The sequence below is a fragment of the Canis lupus genome, chromosome 14 (genome assembly GCF_048164855.1).
Source record: "Canis lupus baileyi chromosome 14, mCanLup2.hap1, whole genome shotgun sequence".
NCBI lineage: Eukaryota > Metazoa > Chordata > Mammalia > Carnivora > Canidae > Canis > Canis lupus.
The window spans coordinates 47,950,123-47,974,993 of NC_132851.1; the positions used below are offsets into that span (position 1 = coordinate 47,950,123).

General features: G+C 38.7%; 1 protein-coding gene across 9 annotated transcripts in view; it reads right to left on the reverse strand.

Moving 5' to 3' along the window:
• The window catches only part of SCFD2 (sec1 family domain containing 2), a 413,274-nt gene that overhangs the window by 230,545 nt on the left and 157,858 nt on the right, over window positions 1–24,871 (reverse strand). For all 9 annotated transcript variants that reach the window (XR_012007121.1, XR_012007122.1, XR_012007118.1 and 6 more), the window contains exon 5: window positions 1,745–1,994. Coding sequence is in view for 2 of the 9 variants with exons in the window: in XM_072775040.1 (XP_072631141.1) it covers window positions 1,745–1,994 (250 nt within the window). In the remaining 7 variants the exon portion in view is untranslated. The remainder of the gene's footprint in view (window positions 1–1,744; window positions 1,995–24,871) is intronic.

Here is a 24,871-nt window from a genome sequence, read left to right on the forward strand (position 1 = left end):
CTATACATCCAAAGTTAATCTTGGTAGGAATGTATACTTTATATTATAAAATAATAATAAGATGCCTCTCAAGTTTTTAAATACACTAAGCTTTCCACAAATTCTCATTTTTTTAAGCTTTGTTTGCTAAACTTACTAATTTTCCTGATATAAACATGAGTGTACGGAAGTGTTTTTAAATGTGAAATCACATCTAAAAGCAAGAGAATGCAATATCCTAAGCAACTGCAAACAGAGAAAGTAATAAAGAGTGAAATGCTAGGTCAATAAACACCTTGAGCTAGTATTAAATGAAGACTCTTCCAGCATGACTTCAATTCCCGAAATAATACAGTAACATCAAAGCGTTACAGAAAAGCCATCCAAAGAACCTCGGCTAAAACAAATCATCTTTGTTGTCTGTTTCTGAAATTATGCATTTTAAGAATAATTCTAATTAAATTCTCCCAGCATTCGAATCTACTTTGAATCAAATTACTGTTCGAAGCACTGCATAAACTATATTAAACCTTTTGAAGTCTATATCCACTTATAGCCGAACAAACACACGCAATCACATATAGTGCTGTAACCTAATGAAATGGAAGCAAATTCCACAAGTTTTCCTTCAGCAGGTTTTTAGTTGGCAAATAGGTTCTAGATGAAGCAAGGAAATGCTTCATTTTTGTGGAAACTTCATTCGGTTTCCATCTCATCAGGGTTTCATTTTCCATAAGCAAACATAGGAAAGGTCACTGTGGGCACGAAGGCCAGCACACAGGCATGGGGCACCTAGGTGGCCAGCCACGCAGCCTCTGTCTCAGTGATCCAGACACTCCCTTCAGGGAGGCACAGCAGGCAACAGGAGGAGACGCTGGAAAATATGGAACGTGCCTCAGTGGAGCCTTCCTGAATGCTGAGGTCTACACACACCTACACACACACACATGCATTCACGAATGAATCGGAGCTAGGTAATGTTTTCAGAGTATTTAAATTTTGCATGTAAGCTCTACATTTCTCATTCTTAAACAGATCTGGGCTCAATCCATATTAACGGAAATAAATTTTGCCCAAAATATAAACAATAAGGAGTTCAATAAGAAAAACACAAATGAATGTCTCTGTGAGTTACACCACAGTTCTTACTAAAAGTAAAAATGGTTAGATTTTATGATATTTAACTAGATGCTTTTCCCAAATCAGTACCGCCTACTTTACTGGCATGTTTGGATATTATTTGGGATACCACACTTAATTCAGATTCAAAATGAAATACAAGAAGTAAAAAATATGAGAGTATTCTTGGAAATTGCAATTTTCAATCTTATGACATAGCATAACATTAATCTTAGGGAACAGCTTTGTGTGTGTGTGTGTGTGTGTGTGTGTGTGTGTGTGTGTGTATGTTTTAAGTTTGAATGACAATCTCAAAGAAAATATGTCAACAAAAGCCCTTTGAATAGGTTGTACATTTTATTTGTTCTTAAAGATATTACACCCTATGAGACTTTTGCTATTTTAACAAGGCTCTAAAAATAGGATCTTCGACAAGCAACTAGAAGGCAATTTCACTACAACTGGGGGAAAAAAAACCTACAATGAAAACCCCTAATCCTAAAGGCTGGCTAGCATTCATCAGGCCTCATAAAATTCCAAACAACTCCAAAGAAGATGGTTACATCCTCTTCCTAAAATGCCTTTACTTTTAAACCTTTTCAGTATCAGTGATGTTTACATCCTGTATTTTTTATTAAACACCCACCTGTGATTTTTTGTAGCAAAGGTGACAACTCAGATTCTTCACAAAAGACCCGAGCCAATGCTTCCTTCACTTTTTCATCAGCTTCTCCCAGGTCTTTGTCCACTGTGAACTCTCCACTGACAGAGTAAACATATATCAGGAGGATCAACAGCTCTTCAGGGCTGTAGTCATCCTTGGTTCTCTGGTTCAAAGGCTTAATCATGGGCAGCAGCTGATTTAACACAACAGACATTGTCGACTCCCCAATGCTCTGAAATTAAAGGTAGTAATAGGAAAATAGATCATTCTTGTACAAAGACATGATTAATGTCCTGCACCAGTCCAAAGATAGCTTGCAAACAAGTTTGTGATGTTCACCGACTAGACTGCTTTTTATTTGTCTGTTTCTTGTCCTGGAGAGAATGCTGCAAGAAATTTGGCAGTAGGTTGACTGGTGTGATCTAGTTTATAACACAACTAATGAAGCTGTAGACACTTTTACATTCTCTTACATATTGCTGAAACAAATGAGAGCCCACTAGTTTAATAAGTGTGAAGTACTTCAGATACCAGAGGTTTTACATTTTAAAAATGCATTTTTAAGCAATATGATTTAAAAATGACATATTTAAAGTGATATGACATAAAAACATGTCAGCATCTATATATCCAAACAAATGCTGACATTCTTTTGGAGGAATTCCCTCCAATTTCACAGTATATTCTTTTTCATATTCTCCATTTTGGCAAATATCAGAATAGATTTTATTTTAAAATCAAGTTTGTTTTAATTTTAATTTATTTAAAAAATTTTTAAATTTCAATTCCAATACAGTTAACAAACAGTGTTAGTTTCAGGAGTACAAAGCAGTAATTCAACAATTTTATACATTACTCAGTGCTTATCATGAAAAATGCACTCCTTAATCTCCACCACCTATTTCACCCACATTCCCTCAGGAAACATCAGTTTGTTCTCTATAGCTAGAGTCTGGTTTTTCGGTTTTCTTCTTCTTTTTTTTTTTCCTGTGTTTTGTTTCTTAAAGTCCACATCTGAATGAATCATATGGTATTTGTCTTTCTCTGACTGACTTACTTTGCTTAGCATAAAAATACCCTCTAGCTCCATCCATGTCATTGCAAATGGTAAAATTTCATTCTTTTTTATGGCTGAGTAATATTCTGTTGTATATATACATGACTTCTTTATCCATTCATCTTTTGAGGAACACTTGGGCTGCTTCCATAATTTGGCTATTGTAAATAATGCTGCAATAAATATAAGGGTGCATATATCCTTTCAAATTAGTGCTTTTTTATTGTTTGGGTAAATATCCAATAGTGCGATTACTGGATCATAGGTTTTTTTTTTTTGTTGTTATAACAATGAACAATCATTTTCTGCTAAACCTGGTGAACAGACTAAGGGATCAAACTGGGCAATATCACGTAGGGCTCAAGATATCTTTGGGTGAAACTGAAGGTAATTTACTTTAAAACTTAAAAAGGGGGGCTCCTGGGTGGCTCAGTGGTTGAGCGTCGGCCTTTGGCTCAGGTGGTGATCCCAGGGTCCTGGGATTGAGTCCCACATTGGGCTCCCTGCATGGAGCCTGCTTCTCCCTCTGCCTGTGTCTCTCATGAATAAATAAATAAAATATTAAAAAAAAAAAACTTAAAAAATGTTTCCTTTTAGTTCTTCCACTAATTTCAAAATTCCTTGCATGTGATAAGAGCATTGCATTTCTGGAGTAACTGCATAACGTCTAAGTAACTATACCATGTCTCATACAAATTCTGAGATTTTTGGTGAATAAATTCTCATTTTAAATATGTATTTTAGGGGATCCCTGGGTGGCTCAGCGGTTAAGTGCCTGCCTTCGGCCCAGGGCATGATTCTGGAGTCCTGGGATCAAGTCCCGTGTCAGGCTCCCTGCATAGAGCCTGCTTCTCCCTCTGCCTGTGTCTCTGCACCTCTCTCTCTCTCTCTCTCTCTCTGTGTGTGTGTCTCTCATGAGTGAATAAATAAAATCTTTAAAAATAAAAAATAAGTATGCGTTTAATTTCACTTATAAGATAAAATAATCCTATAAAATAAAACTCGACTATTTGTATTTATATTAAAATCAGGGGCCAAATGATCATAACTGCAACTTTCATGTCATTCATTTAGAAGGGTTCGTTGAGGACCTACTATGATCTAGGTACTACACTGGGTCTAGGGATACAGCAGTGAACAAAACAAATCCCTTGCTCTCAAAGAGCTTACATTCTAGTTGGGTGAAGCAGATAATTAAAAAGCTGAAGAAGCAAAATATATAATATAGTAGATGGTGATAAGGGCTATGGAGAGGAATAAAGCAGGAAACAAGGAAGATGAGACTGTAGGGTGTGGGTATGTTTATGTGTATGAAAATATACTATTTTAAAGAGGAAAGGCGAAGTTAAGGGAGTGTTGGAATTTAAAAAATAAAATGGCCTATAGAAATGCTCTTTGAATGAAGTTGATGGCAAGCAGCTGGATGTGATTCTTTATTGGGATGACTACCCCAAAACGAACTTTTCTAGTCAAGTCATTTCCACACCTGGAAAAATTTGGATATATCATCTCAAGGTTAAGGTTCACAATTATATTATTTAGTACATGAAAAACAGCTGTTACCATTTATGTCCACTAAAAGTCTTGGATGTTCACAATGCACCAAACAAAAACAAAATGATAAGTCTCTGGAATGAATAGGTACAGATGGAAAAGAACAGGAAGATTTTACTGTTACATGGTGACAAGACACAATTTACCAAGTGTAAACACACCCACTTCTCAAAGGAAATGGCTGAAACGTTTGAAGTCATCCTAGGACTGTCCTACCGCCTCAGGAGTCTCTCGAGAAAAACATTTAAGTATTCTTTGCTTTACAAGCTGCCAAGAGCAATTTAAAATAAAGGAGCTGTGTGGTTGGCCTGTTAGAAGTGAGGCCATGGGGGCTGCAGCTCTCATTTTTCCTTTTTACCCTATCACCAACATTTTGGATAACATTAAGCAGATTCCTTCATTGCTTTATATCCCATTTCTAAAAACCAGGTATGTACATCAAGTATCCTATAGGAGCCCTATGATTGATTCTCTTCCAAGACCAAAAGGATTTTTTATTTTTATTTTTATTTTTTTTTATCTATTTATGATAGTCACACAGAGAGAGAGAGAGAGAGGCAGAGACATAGGCAGAGGGAGAAGCAGGCTCCATGCACCGGGAGCCCGACGTGGGATTCGATCCCAGGTCTCCAGGATCATGCCCTGGGCCAAAGGCAGGCGCCAAACCGCTGCGCCACTCAAGGATCCCCCAAAAGGATTTTTTAAAAGATAGTCACAAAAAGTAAAATATGATAGAATGATCATCATAATCATCTGAAAAGATTCGTCCACTAACATCTGGCCTTGTAAGCATCATTTTCAAGTTTTGCTCTAATATTTTTCCTGGAGAACAAACTCCCTCATTAGTGACCCTCTAGCAGACCTCTGTCAGCTAGGTAATGGCTCTGCACATTTATAAAATTTGTAATTTTATAAAATTAATTCTAATTTATAAAATTTATAAATTTATTTATAAAATTACATTCTAATCTGCTTAAAGCATTCCCAAAAGCTAATTATTGAATTGAATACAAAGCTAAGAATACTTATAAGTCTTAAATAGGCATGAGATGTTGTGGAAATAAAGACTCCATTTCAAATGCCCAGATTCCAAACTTGTCTGTACCACTAACTAGCTCCTTAACTTCATAGGATTCCTCAGGATCTCTTTGTCTCTAAAATAACATGATCTGACCAGAAGATGGCCATTACCATTGGTGACTGTAGCAGTGAATCACATTTCATTGTTGGCTACACAGAAAAATATAAATGCTCAGAAAAGAAAAGTTTTACTGCAGAAACAAATGTAGATATGGAAATATCATAGGTATTTGTATGACATGGGCTGATATACATACATCTATTTCCTAGTTCTGCCACCGAGAGGATCTTGAAGTAATGACACCCTGGTAGCAATGAGCACACCCAGTAGTCAGATCTTGGTTTCTAAATATCATTTGCAAATAAAAGGAATCAGGGTGCTCAGAGAAATGGCCAATTCTAGGAATGAGACAGGAGAAATATAAGAAGAAATTGGAAGATATTGTTGTGATGGAAAGTAAGTCCTTAAAAAACAAAAGGATGAGTAATGTCAACAGGACACAGGAAACAACTGGAAGGCCTTCCAGTGGGCAAAACTGAAACAATTTGTGTAAGAAAATAAAATAGTAACGGATTATAACCCCAAGACAAACAAATGTGCTTCGCCCCATACTGATATAAATAAGTGATTGAATGAATGAATGAATAAATAAATAAATGTAGGAGAAGAGATAAATGTTCCTTTCAGAAGAATTCCAAATAACTTACATAAATGTTGTCCCCTAACGGAGGTAGAGTTTAATGCCCCCACTTCTTGAGTGTGAGCTGCACATAATGACTTGCTTCTAAAAAACTGTGTATGGAAAAAGGAGGGAGGAGAATTTTATCTTAGAAGATCAACATTAACATCACCAGTGATAAGTCAAATGATATCATGCATCCTTGATACGATGTGATGAGAATGGCACTTCACTTTTGTGGTATGTTTCTCCCAATCCCATATTCCCACAACAAAAATAACAGATATATCCTAATTAAAGAACATTCTACAAAATGCCTAACTAGTACTCCTTGAAACTGTCAAGTCATAAAAAATAAGGGAAGACTAAAAAAGTAGCACACACCAGATGTGACTAATGACAAAATGTAATGGGATCCTGGGACAGAGGAAGAGCATGAGGGGCAGGCGAGGGGAATAGTGAAATCAGAATAAAGTCTGGAGTCTATAGTTAATAGTGAACCAATATTGGCTTCTTCATTTTGACAAATGTATGACAGTATTGTAAGATTTTAACAATAAGGTGAGAGATATACAGAACCCCCTGTACTATCCTGACAACTTTTCTATACATCTAAAAATAATCTAGACTAAAATATTTATTGGCAAGATGGGGAGGGGAGGAGAGAGGAAGCAAAGTTGAGGGAAGGGAAGATAAGAAGAGACAAATCCAGGTACTTTGGGATCTCCTTCTGTCAGACTGAAAATTCCAGGAAAGACGGTTCCAGCTGATAGCATCAGAACTCCTCACAAATGGAGCCATCAGCCAAGGTAAGGGACCAACTGGAAGCAATGAACTTCCCGGCAACAGCAAAGGGAGGCAGGGGGATCGTCTGGCAAGGACGAACAGGAGGGAATCCTACACACCTTGGCTTAGAAAGCCAACTAGACCCCCCTAGTACTCTCCACAAAAGCATGGCTCCAGACTGGATGCATTTCCATTTTCCAACACTCTCTGCTCTTAGAATGAAACCTCAATGAGAAGAAGGAAACGACCTAGATTGAAACCTTTTTAAGGTTGAAAGAATCTGGGGAGGATATATAATGAGGCTATAGGAGTAAAATTATCTGCCTGGGAACTGGCTGTAGCCCTTAATAAGTTGTGTGAACTCGGGCAACTTAACTTCTCCAAGACTCAGTTTCGTCACCTGTAAAATGGACAAAATACCACAAATGTCTGTGTATTAAGTAACCCCTCTACTCATTTTCATATTGGGGCAATTACTCAAACTACTTCGTGGTTTATAAGACAGGAGTCCCCACAATGGGGCAGTCTTTGTAAGGACCCAAATGTAAAAGGACTCCCTGTGTTCTGAGGGTTGATTTTGGGGAAAACACTTTACCTTACATTTGAGGCCAGACAACAGAAGGTTGCTCTCGAGAGCTAATAACAGAAGTAAATCACAAAGCACACTGCCTGGTGCACAGCCTCCGATAAATATTAAATGCCTACCACCACTACTGCCTACTACCCCCTGGACTCCCTGCTTAGCCGGTAGGAGAGATTAAGAGGAGTGGTAGGGATCGAGAGACCTTCTAGGAATAAGAAGCTCATAGTCTCAAAGGAGGGAGGAGCAGCCTGCGAGTGGTGGATGTGACACCACATCTGGGAACTTAACTGCAAAGTTAGTCAAAGGTTAAAGGCAATATAAACATTATTAAACACTGCCATGAAAAAAGCACACACAGAGCAAACCACAACCAAAGCAAAAAAAAAAAAAAAAAAAAAAGACTTCTTTATAAAGTACCAGGGATTAAATTTCTCATTCATTTTGATATAAACGGGCCAACCAGTAGGAGGTGGAAAACTAGAGCTGTGTCTACAGTGACAGAAACTTTTTTTTTTTTTTTTTTAAATTCTGCAGTCTGGAGCTCATGTTATTTTTGAATGAGTCCCCAGTAACTCCATACAAAAGGCTCTCTGTAAAATGCATGTTGTCTTTAGAAAAGCCTTTTTCTTTTTTGGCTGAATTAAAGCACCTCGGTGAAGTCAGAGTCGGGCTCTATGCTGGCTACGTCTGCAGGCCTGAGGGGCCAACAGGCCATCTTCCTGGTGGCTGCCTAGCAAGGCAGGGCTCGTTCCTCACCTGCTCCTCTGAGGGGTCGCCTGCAGGCCCTCAGTGAAACTCGAAGCCACTCTACCGTACTGCTGGAGAACCCATCTCTGCAGCTCCTCCAAGGTTCAGCTCAGTCTCCGCTCACAGGCTTATGGAGTGCTGCCAACGAGGGGAGGGAGTGTCGAAGGCTCTTTGGCCCCAAAACCTCACTTGCCTTCCTCGTCATCCTTTAAATTCCCAGGATTAAGGCCACTCTGCTTCTTTGGGGGAAATTCTATATATGCCCTCAGGCAAAATGCAAAAATACACCAACGTACCTTGGTATATGTGGGGCTAATTCACTGATGCACTCCTGAATTCTTCAAAAAATGTTTACTGGGTACATACTAAGGGCCAGGCACCGGGCTACACTCTAGGCATACAAAGAACAAGGCAAGACACAAGATTCCAGGAGCTTACAGGTGAGCAGGGGTACGAGTAAACAGTAGGGGAGATGCAGTAAATCCTTTAGATGTTTTTGTCCCTTGTGGAAACACACCAGAGGGACACCAAGTCCTGGAAGAGATGGTAATTCAACTGAGTCTTACACCATCGACTATCATCTCAGGGAGGAGCAAAGTTCTGGGAAACGACCAATAGGATAAGAACCTTTTTTCATTCCTTCAGCAACTATTTAACATACACTTACTAAGAGTGTTTGGTAGGTAGAGTAATGACCCTTGAAAAAGGCCCACACTCTAACACCCAGAATATGAATATGTTATAAGCAAATACGGCAGACTTTGCCAATGTGATTGCGGTTACAGATCTTGCGACGGAGATTATCCTGCATGACCTGGTGGGCCCAGTCTACTCACAAGAATCCCTAAAGTAGAGACCCTGTCCTGGCTATGGTCAGAGAGAAGCGCAATGCTGCCAGCTGTGAAGGTGGAGGAAGGGGGCCACAAGCCAAGGAACGCAGGGGTGTCTAGACCAGAAAATGGGAGGAGATACATGTTCCCCTAGAGCCTCCAAAAAGGAATGCAGCACTGCCAACACCTCGATTTTTTTAAAATGATTTTGCTTATTTATTTATTTGAGAGAGAGAGAGAGAGAGACAGAGAGAGCGTGTGCTCGCACAAGCAGTGGGAGGGGCAGAGGAAGAGGGAGAAGCAGGCTCCCCACCGAGCAGGGACCCCCAACATGGGGCTCCATCCCAGGACCCCAGGATCATGCCTGAGCCAAAAGCAGACACTTAACTGACTGAGCCGCCCAGGTGCCCCTTCAACACCTCAATTTTTGTCTAGTGAGACCGGTGTTGGACTTCTGACCTACAGAGTGTAAGATGGTACACTTATGCTGTTTTAAGCTTCTAGGTTTGTTTTGCTTCACTACAACAGCAATAGGAAATGAATACAAGTGGTTTTGTGAGGGAGGGCATGACAAGCTCCGCATCAGGACCCAGAGCCCAGACAAAGAACCTGGTACATGGCAAGGCCCCATCAATACTTGCCAAAGGACTAATTAAGCAAACAGAGCAAGCATGAATAGGTACCTCGGTGGCACTCATTCCATCTGTCCCAAAGGGACAGTGCTGGGGAGTGCCTTCAGGGGTATCGCAAAAAGGGAGAGCAGAGAGACACACCAAATTTAAAATTTGCTACTTAACAATTTTTTTCTAGAATTAGTCCCAAACCATGCAATCTCATATAAGCTAATATTCATCAAGCTCCGAATAATCATTAAGACAGTGGTTTTCAAGATGTGGTCTATAGACCCAAGATCCCGGTGGTCTTTTCAGGATGTCAAAACTATTTTTTTTAACGCTACTAGAACATTCTTTGCCTTTTTCACATTACTGTGTTGACATTCTCACTAATAGCGCAAAAATAACGGTAGGTAAGATTGCTGGTGTCTTAACAGAACAAAGAGAATGGCTCCAAACTATGCTAGCAGTCACTGTACTCTTTACCATTATACTATGTATCCACAGATGGAATTTCTTAAAAGCCTAATTCACGTAAGAATGCCATTGATGAACCAGTAAAAATTATTAATCTTACAAAACCTCAAGCCTTAAATGAATGTCTCTTTAATATGTTGTGTAACAAAGTAGGAACTATGCATAAAGCATTTCTCCGCTATCCTAAAGCACAATGGTTAACTCAAGGAAAAACATCTATGCAATTATTTGGGTTGTGAACTGAACTAATTATTTCTGTCATGTAAAACCATTGTTACTTGAAAGAATGACAGAGAAATTGCTATTATTAAGACTCAGATATTTGGCAAACATTTTCTCAAAAATGAACAAAGTAATCTTGTTCCTTCAAGAAAAACAACTGACATATTTATTGCCAATGATAAAATTCTGGCTTTTAAACAAAAATTCAAATTTTGGAAAACTTATGTCGGCCACTGGCAGATTCTCTGTACTTAAACATTTTTCTGATGAGATCAATGGTGACATTAAAAATGTGATTATTTTCAATTGCATAATGAATTGTGTCAACATTTGGAAGATCTATATAACTCAGTGAGCCAATATTGCAAATGACCAAGATATGATGTAAGAAATCAAGAATAGACAGAATATCTATCCAAAATACATGGTAGACCAGTGGATTTTAATGTAAAAGAGCACAAAAAGCTCAGTGGTATGGTTTCAGATTCCACATTACAATTTACCCTTAAGAAATCACTGTTTGTATCAAAATATCCCTCCCTTTTCCAACTATGTATCTGCACGAGGCTGGATTTTCTTCATAACCTTCAACCAAAACAACATATGGCAGCGTACTGAGTGAGGAGGCAAATATGAAGATCCAGCTGTTTTCTGCTCAGTGAGACATTAAAGAGATTTGCAAAAATATAAACCAATGCCATTCTTGCTTACTCTTTTTTGTTTTGGAAGTATAGTTATTTTTCATAAAAATATTAATGTTAGCATGTAACGGGTTTGTTACTTTTAAAGGAATTAGAAATAAATTAAAATTTTCTCAGTTTTAATTTCTAATATGGTAAATACCAATAATCATCAACTTAAAAAGAAAGTTCATCATTTTCTACTCTCTTTTCCCCTCCTTGTGGCTAAAACACAGATAAAGTAGTGGCAGGATTGCTTCAACTGTGTTCTTTGGAGGAAAGCAGAGCAGTGTGCTTCTTTAAATCAGAGCTTCTAAAAATGTAATGTGCCTGTGGATTACCTGTTGAGCACCGATGCTGATTCACTAGGTTTGGGATAGGGCCCGAAGATTCTGTACGTCCTAGAAGTTCTCAGGTGATACCAAGGCTGCTGGTCCGTGGACCACATTTGAGTGGCATCTGGACAGGATCACCTAACAACTTCCAGACAGCCGTGTGTATAGGAAATGAAATATCCTGTTGGAGTCACTGTAATCCTAGATTCCTTCAGTCTCACCTTAATCTGGATACTAATATAGCTCATAAACTTGTATCTCCAACCAAATCTCTCTTCTCTGTTCCCTACCCATAAAGTCAACTGTCTGTTGGACTTTTCCACTTATATATCTCATCTACACATTTTTTAAAAAGATTTATTTGTTTATTTTAAAGAGGCAGTGCACCAATGGGAGGGGCAGAGGTAGAGCAGAGAGTCTTAAGCAGACTCCTCGCTGATTGTGGAGCCTGACTTGGCTCGATCTCATGACTCCAAGATCACAACTCAAGTGAAAAATCAAGAGACAGATGGTTAAGTGACTGCACCACCCAGGTGCCCCTCATCTGCAAATTTAACTCAACATATGTAAAAGTGAAATGAAGGGTTTTTTTGAAATGAAGGTTTTTACTGCCAAATCTGCTCTTTCTTCTGCATTCCCTATCCTGTTTTCTGGTGCCACTCTTCTTCCATTTGACCAAGATGGAACCCTGCGCTCTACTGAAGCTCTCTCTTGTCCCTGCCACATCGAATCAGCCACCAAGTCCTCATGACTTTTTATCTCCATCTCCTCTTCTCTGTTCCTTCCTCGATGCCCTAAATTGTAACTACCATTATCTCTAGCCATGATTTATCTCATTTTAAACCAAAAATTTAATCTCTTTAAAATTATGTTATGCTTTCTACTGCCTTCAAGATCACGCCTTTAATATGACATGCACAATTCTGTTTTGTCTTTACCTTCATAGCCCACATATCTGTTCAGCCTCGCCCATCATGAATACTTTCCTTACAGGTGATTCTTCAGCTTTGCTGAACTACTAGCATTTGCCTCTGTGCTTATCTCTCTGCCTAGAATGTTCTCTTCCCTCTTCTCTACCTGGTTTCATGATTCAACTCAAGCGTCATCTCCTCAGAGCTTCCCTAGATGTGTAAAATGTGCCTACTGTGATCCTGGAGAAGCCTCTTTTTCCCTCTACCATGGCTCTATCACACTGAATTGAATTATTTATGTCTAGCTCCCTTCTAGTACTGAATAATCCTTGGTGGCAAGAATCACGTCTTATTCCAAAAGCTATCTCCAGCACTTAATTCACTCCTTTGAACATTACCTCTATAATGAAGCAGCTGACCCCAGAATAAGAGAAATGAACACTTACAAAGATGTAATTATAGATTATCTCATTTAATCTTCCTGATTACCCTGTAACACAGGCATGATTATTTCAGAGGCAGAAAATGAGGATGAGAAAGGTTGCTTGTCAAGGACAGCAGCTAGTGAACAGCTGAATTGGGATCCAACTCAGGACTGTCTTTCTCCAGAACCTGTATCTGGCTACTATGCATCTCCTCCTCCAGGGTTTCCTGGTCACAGGGAATCCTGAATTTATGGGGAAAGCAAATCCAGACCCTTGAGACCGAGTATGATACCAGGATTCTGACTAAAACAAATCATCAAGGGAACCCAGCAGATGAGATAAGTCACAGGTGATTTACTGACTTGCAACTCCTTAGAATCTCCCAAAAAGGTACAGGACAGGCTCCAGAACCTCATTCCAGGTTTAAATTCCTCTGGTAGAGGGATATGTAGTTTTGGCCACAAATGTTAAGGCAGTATTTCTCATTTAGGGTGTCACCATGCCATGTTTACCTCCCACTCCAAGCCCTGTGACAGCTGGGGGGCACCCAGGGCAGGCAGACCACCAGGCAAGACCTCCGGTTCTGTGTAGCTGTTAACCCAGGGTATCCTGCACAAACAGCCTAGCTTTCCACATGTATCTGCAACTACGTGAAGAAAAGGACAGGATGCACTGGAGAGATACGCAACAAAATGAATCAGATGCTGAAGTCACCAAAGATGGCAGGAGTGGTCTCCGGGGGCTGCTGAATTAAAGACAGTAGATCAGGGCTACAGCGTGGGCTTCAGATGAGGAGCAACAGAAAGAAAGTGGTAGATTAATGATGTAGACCTTAGTATGGACAGGCTCAGTTCCTTTCACAAGAGAAATGGGAAGGTGGTAAGATGGGGCAGAGAAGAACACAGATGACTCAGAGCCACGCGGCCCGCTGTTAGAACTGCTGCTTTCCTTTCCAGATGAAGCAAAGGAATGGTATAAATCAGAAAGGTGTTGTAAGAGGCTATCATGCAGGGTGTGGCGAAGAGAACAGAGTGTGAGGGGCCAGGACAGAAGCAGGGAGACGGTTAGGAGGCAATCAGTAACCTAAGTTATTGGGCTTGCTCTGCAGTTGGCACATTGCAGGTGGTGTGGATTGGTGGAGTCCAGAAATACTGTGAAGCTAAATCCAGCACAATTTGCTGATGGACTGAATACACCGTGTGAGAGAAGAGATGAATGTAGAATTACTCCAATGTTTTTGGAAGGAAGTTCAGAGTAAAAGGAGGTGATTCAAAGGAGATGACGGAGAGGGTGGGATTGGAGGATAAGAAGGGGACAGATGTAAGTATTTCAGAAAGGGGGATGTCTAAGCTCAGGATGGTGAGAAAGGGGACCAGCATGAAACGAAGGATTCTGGAGTGAGCAAAATGATGGCACGAGTGATGCATGAAAAAGTTAAGAGAGTGTACCGAAAAGGCTTCATAGAAAGAATAGGCAGTGTAAAGTAGCCCAGAGAGTCTAATTTCAAAGTATGAATGTGTTTGCCCGAATTTATCCCTGTAAGGGCCACTTGCCGCTAGCTGGCATTCTGTGTCTGTGGGGCGAATGACCCCTCGGCACTGAAAAATGATGAAGTCCTCGGAGGCAGTGAAATAGCTCCTACAAACGTTCTCTCCCACTAAAAATGCCATCACAGAAAAGTCATGGCATGGTCACACAGCGGAATAATACTACATCACAACTATAAAGAGTGATCCACATTCTCCTAAGACAACAAATGGTTGACTCTCACAAATACAATGTTGGATGAAAAAGGCCAGAGAAAAAGGCCATATTGAATGATTCCATTTATGTAAAATACAAAAACCAGGGAAAACTAATCTATGTTTTTAGAAGTCCCTGTCCATGGGAAGGAGGGAGTCACTGGGAGGCAGCAAAAGCGGGGGCTTCCACGGTTGCTGGTAATAGTCTGTTTCTTGATCTGGGCGCTGATTTCACAGATGTCTTCAGTTAGTAAAAATTCGTTGAGCTGTACTTTTGTGTATGACATTTTACTTCAATAAAACCTTTTAAAAATGCCATTACACCGGGCCACACTTCCTGTATCCTGGGAAGAACAGAGCTATCTACTTGGAGTTCTTATTACAGATTAGCATTTATCCAAAGCAAGAGCAGGAACCTGTAAGAAGCTTACAGGAGTTATCAAATCATCTAATTCAGTTACGACTTCACTTGGGCTAGCAGGAAAGGCGAAGGCCTTGATTTCAGAGAAAGACAAAAAGAACAACTTTCAATGGCTGTTGAGTTTAAAACACACATGTGTTTTAGGAGGGATATAAACTTTTTTTTTTTTTTTTTGTACTGTTTTCTTCCCCATCTCCTGGGAAATGATGTTACACTGTGCTTCAAACAGAACTGCCAAGTTTAAGAGGCTGTTTTCTGTAAACAGGCCAGCTGGGCCATAAGTTGCAGAAATGAGGGACAAACTACTTCTTCAGAAAAGCAGAACAGAACACCATAGGGAGTTGGGAACTGTGCATCCAACAAAATCTCCAGCCGTTTGTCTTTACTGGGCCACCTTTCATGATTTAAGAGCTCTCTTTGCCATGTTATCATCAATCAATTACAATGATTGAGAAGCCTCTAAAAACTGGAGTTTTTAAAATGCAACTATCCGTGACCTAAATTTCCTGCTGGCTCTGTTGGCCCCAGGTTAGGCCAGTTTGTCTATCATCAAGGGAGCCAATAAAAATAATAAAAACAGGTCAACGCTGGGCTTTCTGAAGCTTGTATAAAAATATTCGCACTCTTCCAATCAGCACCAACTCAACGTGTCCATTCTTTGCTGGAGCTCTCAGTAAATTCTGCCTCTAATAACAAAATAGTCTATAGGATGTATATATTATCTGAGAACTCATCTTTTCTCTCCTCCCCTCCCCCCTTTTCTTCCTTCCTTGCTTGCTTGCTTTCTTTTCAATTTGGCTAAGCAACAATTTTGCAACTCTTAGCAGACAACTGAAATGATGTCATTTTGCTGACTCCAGCAAAGGAGTAACATTTTGGCAAACTAGGAGATATATGAGAAGATGAAAATATAAATTTTAGCTATCTTAATGGAGAATGTGATACTGCACCTCCAAGCCTGTGATAGAATTTGACTTTCAGGTTCCACAGAGCAAAGCAAAGACTACTGAATGAGGAGGAGGGAGAGAAAGGTGGCGAAGGCAGCAGTAAAAGAGGTCAGTTTAAAGGTTGTCTGTAAAAACCAGAACAGATATCTTAAATACTATTTCCAAATATTTCATATCAGTTGATGGGAAGTAAGAAAAAAAAAAAAAAAAGATGCTGTGCCGTCCAAGGCCTCAAGCTCCTTTATGAGAGTGACCAGTGACAGGGAAATCCCAGTAACAAAGCAGCGCTGCTTACACCCATGACTTGCCTGCAGAAACCTGCAAGCTCGGTGGATCTGGGACAAGGCCCCAGAGCCCCCTCTCCTCGAAAGCATCCCAGCAAAAATCTCAGCAGGCTGGACCATCTTATTCAGAAGCAATTACGATGCTCTCTGCTTGGAGGAGAAGTTTGGACAAATTCCAAAGAAGGCCTAAAGTCAGAGTGAGGACCCAAAGGTACCATCATGAAGGCAGCGAATCTGACTTTAGTGGTCTCTCCTTTCTCTGACTTTGCCCCTCCCTGAGGCAGGGAGGCCCCACCTGTATCAGAACTCATTGGCCTCCTGCCCATCAGTAAAATGAGGCACTCCTCCTATGCAAAATGAATCACTGGATGGCTAAATTCTTCCAGGAGAATCCCTCATTTTAAAAGAAAAAAACAGAATCTTAGAGGAAGTGAAATGACTCTATAATGGTTAAATTCTGGGTTCAGTGGTAGTCGAGCAGAAATTTGTCTTAGAAAGTCTTTCTAGAGCTCCACTGATCCCATTTTACAGAAATTAACTGAAAGATAATACTAATTTCTCCCTCTTTTGAAAATGCACTAGTGTCTACGGCCATACCACCCTGAACGCACCCGATCTCGTCTGATCTCGGAAGCTAAGCAGGGTCGGGCCTGGTTAGTACTTGGATGAAAATGCACTAGTATAGTTCAGAAAGTAAACATCTCATTTCCTGAAAGGCACAGGATGACAGGGTATAATTTAAGCCTCACCGTACCCCTTAACTGTAGTGAGGCATTTGACCATTTTGGGGCCTCAAGTTCTTGGTAAAAAGGAGGATAATACCACATACCTCACCTCAGATTTTTAGCTCATACCTCAGAACAAATGAGATGGCCACTTTATAATCTATAAAGTAGTCTATATTTGCTCTACTATTATATTTATTACTACTTTATTACCTTCCTCTCCAAAACTATGCTTCTATTTAGAAGAAAGCCTGGCATACCAGATGTATTTATATACTTCCAAAGATTCAGCTGCCCCTGAGAGTTGGCCACATGCTTAATGAAGGTCTAGGCCACTGCTGCGCTGCTTCATCCCCATGCTGCCAACGTCCCTGGGGACAATGGTGACATGCCTCCATCATATCCACCACAGTGGAAACCACACCAGCAACATGCCTAGGTCCAACCAACTAGTCTCACGAAGACTCTTGACTTTTCTCATGTTCTTCTAGAGGACCCAGAGAACATCACCTGCGAGGGTAGTATCACCTCTTACAATAAACTTTAAGGCCAATGAAAGGCAGGGAGACTGTTAAGAAGGTAGATAAATTCTTAGCCCACCTTCTCCCATAGGAACGATTCCAGGTAGCATTAGTGTTATATAAAGTCGTTCCAGAGTTATCTCCCATGACTGAGCAACCACCTGTGTTTTGTAAGAGGCCATGGCCAGCTCGTAATGTGTCCCCTGGTATTTGCTTTTCTTCCTTCCTTCCTTAATCCCTGTCACCCAGTTACTACTTCCTTCCTTGACTCATTTTCCCTTTCCCTCACTCTTGTTGCTCTCAGATTCCACCTCCTTCCCTTTTAAAGGAATTAGGTCAATTTTGCCTTAAACTCTGTTTCCTAGGAAAACAGAGCAAAGATTATTCAAGAGGTCACAAAGAACAGTTAGGGAAGGAGAAGGGTCTTGGTATCACTCAGCTGTTTGAGCGTTTATGTGTTGTTACTACAGGTATATACACTTGCAAAATTGGGGGGATAAAAGTTCTGAAGAAAGGGGAAATCTCTGCCTGTGCTTATGTAATCCATGAAAAACAATCACTAAGCAGTGTGATGAGAAAAAGAATCTAATTATTACTCTAAGGCTGATGGAGTTTTAGTCCCTGTGAGCTATGGAGCACAATGACGTCTACATACCCTCCACTGACCTGCACAGCCCTATGTGACCACCTGCCTCCCTCTCTGGTTTTATCAAGGAATCCTTCCCACCTGTCCCCCTCCCTTCCTTCGGCTCTCTCCATCCACACTGATCACCCCATGCCATTCTGTGTCGGGGGCCTGTGCACTTGCAGTTATTCCCAGTGCTCCAAATGTTCCTTTTTTTAGGACTTCCCATGATGGAAGTTCACTGAGCTGATGTCACATCATTTGGGTTTCAGCTCAGCTGTCCACTTCTCAGAGCTTTCTTTGCTGTCTGAAGTGGTATCTTTCTGTCCCATTTTAGTGCTAGTTACTCTTTAAGCCATGATGTTATATTCACAGCTTTTATCACTAGCTAAAAAATTTGCTTAATTACTTACTGCAAAGGTAAATAAAAATAAGCTTGTTAGGTAAATGAATAAACTCCTTTCAAGAGTCAGATCCGTCTGTGAGCACTGTGAGTGGAAGAATTAGCATTGGACAAGTGCCATCTTGTGCCCTCCTTAATGCCTGTTACCCAGTTACTACTTCCTTCCAACAAGTGTACTTGTTGCCCCAAGAAATGACAGTGATTAGACTAGACCTGCACTGGCCAATACGGTACCTGTTAGCCCCATATCGCTGATTAATACTTAAAATGTGACTAGTCCAAATGGAGCTGTGTTCTACATGTAAAACAAAGGCAATATTTTGAAGACATAATGCAAAAAAAATAACTCATTGATAATTTTTATTGCATCTTCTTAAAATATTTTTTCCTCTTTTTAATTATATATATTTTTTATTGGAATTCAATTTGCCAAAATATAGTATAGCACCCAGTGCTCATTTCGTCAAGTGCCCCCTCAGTGCCTGTCACCCAGTCACCCATCCCCCCGCCCACCTCCCCTGCCATTTCCCCTTGCATCCTATTGAAATAATAATATCTTGGATATTTTAGATATATTTGGTAAAATAAAATATTTTGCTACCAGTATTTCACTCATTCCCTTTTATCTTTTAACTATTAACAAATGTAAGATAATATATGTGGCTTACATTGTAGCTCACATTATATTTCTGTTGGATAGTTCTGCTCCAGGCTTAGTAATTTCACCAAACTCCAAGTTTAAAACCTCACTGAATTAGATATAAATGCATTTTCACATCTCATTTTAATTCCTAATGGCGAAATATTATTATCTCTATTTTACTGGTAAGGAAACTAAGGTTTAGAGATGGAGTAAATTGCCCAGAATAGAAAAGACCATTCAGACCACAGAATAATGAGATGTCCAGGTCCTGATCTCCAGAATTTATGACTATGTCATTCCTCATGGCAAGAGAAATTTGAGATGGGGAGATTATCCTGGATTATTCATGTTGGCCCAATGTAGTCACAAAGGTTCTTACAAGAGGGAGGCAAAAGGGTCAAAGTTAGAGAAAACATATGACAAGAGGAGCAGAGGTTGGAGTAATGTGCTTTCAAGATGGAGAAAGGGGCCATGAACCAAGGAATGTAGGCAGCCTTTAAAAGCTGGAAAAGGGGCACCTGGGTGGCTCAGTGGTTGAGCGTCTGCCTTTGGCTCAGGTCGCGATTCTGGGGTTCTGGGATCGAGTCCCACGTCAGTCTCCTTGCAGGGAGCCTGCTTCTCCCTCTGCCTCTGTCTAAAATGAATGAATAAACAAATAAAAGCTGGAAAAGGTAAGGAAATGTTTTCTTTCCTAGAGCCTTCAGAAAGAACATAGCCTTGCCAACACCTTCATTTTGGCTCTTCAAGACACATTTTCAACCTCCAGAACTGTAGGATAATCAATTTTTATTGTTTAAAGCCACTAACTTTGTGCTAATTTGCTATAGCAGCCATAGGAAACTGACACAATATAATCACCAATGTAGAGTCAGGGATTTAGAATCTGATGAGCATGAGATTGCAACCATGGTTCAGGACGAATAGTCAAAACAATAATAATGATCATAATTATGATTTTAGTATATAAATTTATCCCCAAATCAAATGAGACTTTCCTAATGAGCCTATTTAACAATAAAAAATTAAGTACTTTTGGGGCGGCTCGGTGGCTCAGGGGGTTAAGTGTTCCACTCTTGATATCAGCTCAGGTCATAACCTCAGGGTCATGAGATGGAGCCCCAACTTGGGCTCCATACTGGGCATACAGCCTACTTAAGATTCTTTCTATTCCTCTCCCCCTCCACTTCCTTCTCTCTCTCTCTCTCTCTTAAAAAAATAAATAAAAAAAATTTTTTAGAAGGTTTATGTGATTTTTTTAAGGACTATTTTTTAAGAGCAGTTTTAGGTTTGCAATAAAATTGGACGGAGATTTCTCATATACTCCCTGCCCCCACACATGAATAGCCTCCCCCATTATCAATATCACTTATAAGTCTGGCACTTTCTTTTACCAAGAATCACCCAAAGCCCATAGTTTACTTTAGGGTTCACTTACGGTGTTGTACATTCTATGGGTTTGGATGAAACTATAATGATATGTATCCATCATTATGATATACAGAGTATTTTCAGTGTCTTAAAAATCACTGTTCTCCACCTATTCATCTCTGCCCCAACTCCCTACTCTGGCAACCAGTGATCTTTTTATTGTCTCCATAATTAGTCTTGTCCACAATGTCATATAAATGGAATCATATAGTACACAGTTTTTTCAGACTGCCTTCTTTCACATAGGAATATGCATTTAGGATTCCTCATGGTTTTTCATGGTTTGATAGCTCTTTTTAGCACTGAATAATATTCCATTGTCTGGATGTACCACGGTTTATTTATCTATTCACCTACTGAAGGAAATCTTGGTTGCTTCCAAGTTTTGGCAACTGTGAATAGAACTACAATGAACATTCATGTGCAGATTTTTGCGTGGACATTAATTTTCAACTTCTTTGGGTAAATACCAAGGAACATAATTTCTGAATGGTATGGCAAGAATAGGGCTAGTTTTCTAAGAGACTGCTAAACATTTTTTCAAAATGACTATGCCATTTTTCATTACCACCAACGATACGTAAGAGTTCCTATTGCCCCACATCCTCACCAGCATTTGGTGCTATCGTTCCAGATTTGGGCCATTCTAACAGGTGTGCAGTAACTATTTTAATTCTCAGTTCCCTGATGATATTTAATGTAGAGCATTTTCTTATATGCTTATATGCCATCTGGGTATCTTATTTGGTGAGGTGTCTTTGGCCCATTTTCATACTACTGAATTTTAAGAGGTTTTTTATTTTATGTGTTTTGAATAATAATCCTTTATCAAGGGCACCTGGGTGGCTTAATCAGTTAAGCATCTGCCTTCAGCTCAGGTTGTGGTCTTAGAGTCCTGGGATTGAACCCTGGGTCAGGCTCCCTGCTCAGTGGGGAGTCTGCTTCTTCCTCTGCCCTTCCACCCCACTCATGCTCTCTCGCTCTCTCAGTCTCTCAAATAAATAAATAAATAAAATCTTTTTTAAAAACCCTTTATCAGATGCGTCTTTTGCAAATATTTTCTCACAGTCTGTGACTTGTCTGTTAATTCTTTTGATACGGTCTTTCACAGAGAATTACTTAATTTTAATTACATATAGCTTATCAATTATTTCTTTCATGGATCATTTCTTTGATGATGTATCTAAAATGTCATCACCATCCCAACGTCATCTAGGTTTTCTCCTATTTCATCTTCCAGGAGTTTTATAGTTTTACAGTTTATATTTACATCTATGATCTATTTCATGTTAATTTTTGTGAAGGGTGTAAAGTCTACATCCAGATTTGTGTATGTGTGGGTAGAATGTCCAGTTGTTATATCACTATTTGAAAAGAATACCTTTACTGTGTTGTCATTGTTTCTTTGTCAAAGATCAGCAGACTATATTTATGGATTTTTTTTTTTTCTGGTCTCTCTATTCTGTTCTATTGATCTATTTTTTCACCAAAACCACACATCTTAATTATTATAGCTTTATAGTAAGACTTGAAGTCAGGTAGCATCAGTCTTCTAACCTCATTCTTTGCCTTCAATATTGTGTTGGCTAATCTGGATCTTTTGTCTTTCTATATACATTTTAGAATCATTTGTTGATATCCATAAAATAACTTCCTGGGATTTTGATTAGGATTACATTGAATCTATGGATCAATTTGGGAAAAACTTACATCTTAACAGTCTTCTTATAAAAGGACAATATCTCTTCATTCATTTAGCTCTTTCTTAATTTAATTCATCAGCTTGTATATATTTTATTAGATTTATACCTAAGTATTTCATTTTGGGGGGTGGTGATGCAAATAGTATTGTATTTTTAATTTCAAACTCCACTTGTTCACTTTTACTATATAGGAAATTAACTGACTTTTGTATACTAACTTTGCATTCTACAACCTTGCTATAATTGCTTATTAGTTCCAGGAGTGTTTTTGTCAATTATTTCTGATTTTCTACATAGATAATCATGTCATCTGTAAACAATGACAGTTTTATATCTTCCTTCTCAATTTGTATGCCTTTAGTTTTCTTTTCTTGTCTTATTGCATTAGCAAGGACTTTTGGTACAGTGTTAAAAAGGAATAGTGAGAAGGGGCATTTTTGCCTTGTACCTGATCTTAGCGGGAAAGCCTCAAGTTTCTCACCATTAAGTATGATGTTAGCATAGGATTTTTGTTCAATAGTCTTTATCAAGTTGAGAAAGTTCCCCTCTTTTCTTAGTTTACTGAGAGTTTTTTTTTTTTTCATGAATATGTATTCGATTTTATCAGCGGCTTTTCTGTATTTACTGATATGATCATATAATTGAAAATCTGTTGATATTATGGATTACAATAATTGATTTTCAAATGCTGTATCAGTCTTGCTTATCTAGGATAAATCCAACTTGGTCATGGTGTGTAATTTATACATTTTTGGGTTATATTTTCTAATAATATTTTGCTGAGGATTTTTGTATCTATGTTCACAAGAGATATTATTCTGTAGTTTTCTTGTAATATCTTTGTCTGGTTTTGTTATTAGGGTATTACTGGCCTCATAGAATGAGTTAAAATGCAGTCTTTCTGCTTCTATTCTCTGAAATAAGTTTCAGAGAATTGGTAAAATTTCTTTCTTCAGGGTTTGGTAGAATTCAGCCATCAAACCATCTAGGCATGGTGCTTTCTGTTTTGAAAGTTATTAATTATTGATTCAATTTCTTTAACAGGTATAGGCCTATTCAGATCATCTATTTTTTTCTTCTATGAATTTTGGTAGATTGTATCTTTCAAGGAATTGGTCCATTTCAATCTAGGTTATCAAATTTGTACGCACAAAGTTGTTTATAGTATTCCTTTATCATCCTTTTAATTTCCATGGAATCTGTAGTGATGTCTCTCCTTTCATTTCTGATATCAGTAATTTGTGTCCGATGTGTTTTTGCTTAGCCTGGCTACAGCCTTATCATTTTTATTGATCTTTTCAAGGAACCAGCTTTGGTTTCATTGATTTTTCTCTATTGCTTTCTTATTTTTAACTTCATTGGATTTTACTCTCATTATTACTTCTTTTCTTCTGCTTACTTCAGATTTAATTTGCTCTTCTTTTTCTAGTTTTCTAAAATGGAAATTAGATTATTAATCTTGGATCTTTCTTCTTTTCTAGTATATGCCTAAAATGCCATAAATTCCTTCTAAGCCTTGCTTTTGCTGCATCTCACAAGTTTTAATAAGTTGTGCTTTATCTTGAGATTTCTTCTTTACCCCATGTTAAAAGAAAACCATATTATTTCTAAATAACCCATGAGTTATTTAGAAATATGTTCTTTACTCTCTATGTATTTGGGGATTTTCCAATTATCTTTCTGTTAGTGAATTTGAGCTTTACTCCACTGTGGTTTGAAAGTAGACATTATATGATTTCTATTCTTTTAAATTTATTAAGATATATTTATGGCCCAGATTGTGGTCTAACACTTACATGTGTGAATTTTCCATATAAGCTTAAGAAAAATGTGTATTTTGCTATTGTTGGATAAAGTAGTCTACAGATGTCAATTATATCCTGTTGATTGATGGTATTGCAGAGTTCAACTATATTCTTACTGACTTCCTGCCAGCTGGATCTGTCCATTTCTGAGAGAAGGGTGTTGAAGTCTCCAACTATGATAGTGGATTCATATATTTCTCCGTCCAGTTCTATCAGTTTTGCCTTAAGTAGTTTAATACTCTACTGTTAACACATACACATTAAGAATTGTTGTTTTCAAAAAAAAAAGAATTGTTGTTTTCTTAGAGAATTGACCCCTCTATCATGATATAATCACCTTTATGACTGATAATGCCCCTTACTCTGAATTCTGCTGTCTGAAATTAATATAACTACTGCTACTTTCTTTTGATTAGTGTTAGCAATGATATATTTTTTCTGCCCACTTATTTTAATCTATATGGTCTTTATCCTTAAATTTGGCTTTTTGTAAAAACACATAGTTGAGTCATATTTTTTTATTCACTCTGACAATTTTTCTTAATTGATGCATTAAGATCATTAACACTCAAAGCGATACTATATTCATTACTGTTTTCTATTTGTTGTCTTTCTTCTTTGTTCATATTTCATCTTCCAATTTTATCTGCCATTTGTGCTCCAAAGCACAATTAAAATTGGACATTTTACAGGATTCAGTTTTTCTCTTATTAGCATATCAGTTATTCTTCTCTTTTAACTTTTTTTAGTGATTGTCTTAGAGTTTGCAATATAAATTTACAACTAATACAAGTCCACTTTCAAGTAGCACTATACCACTTCACGAGTAGTATGAGTACCTTATAATAACAAAATACCTAATTCTTCTCTTTTTTCCCTCC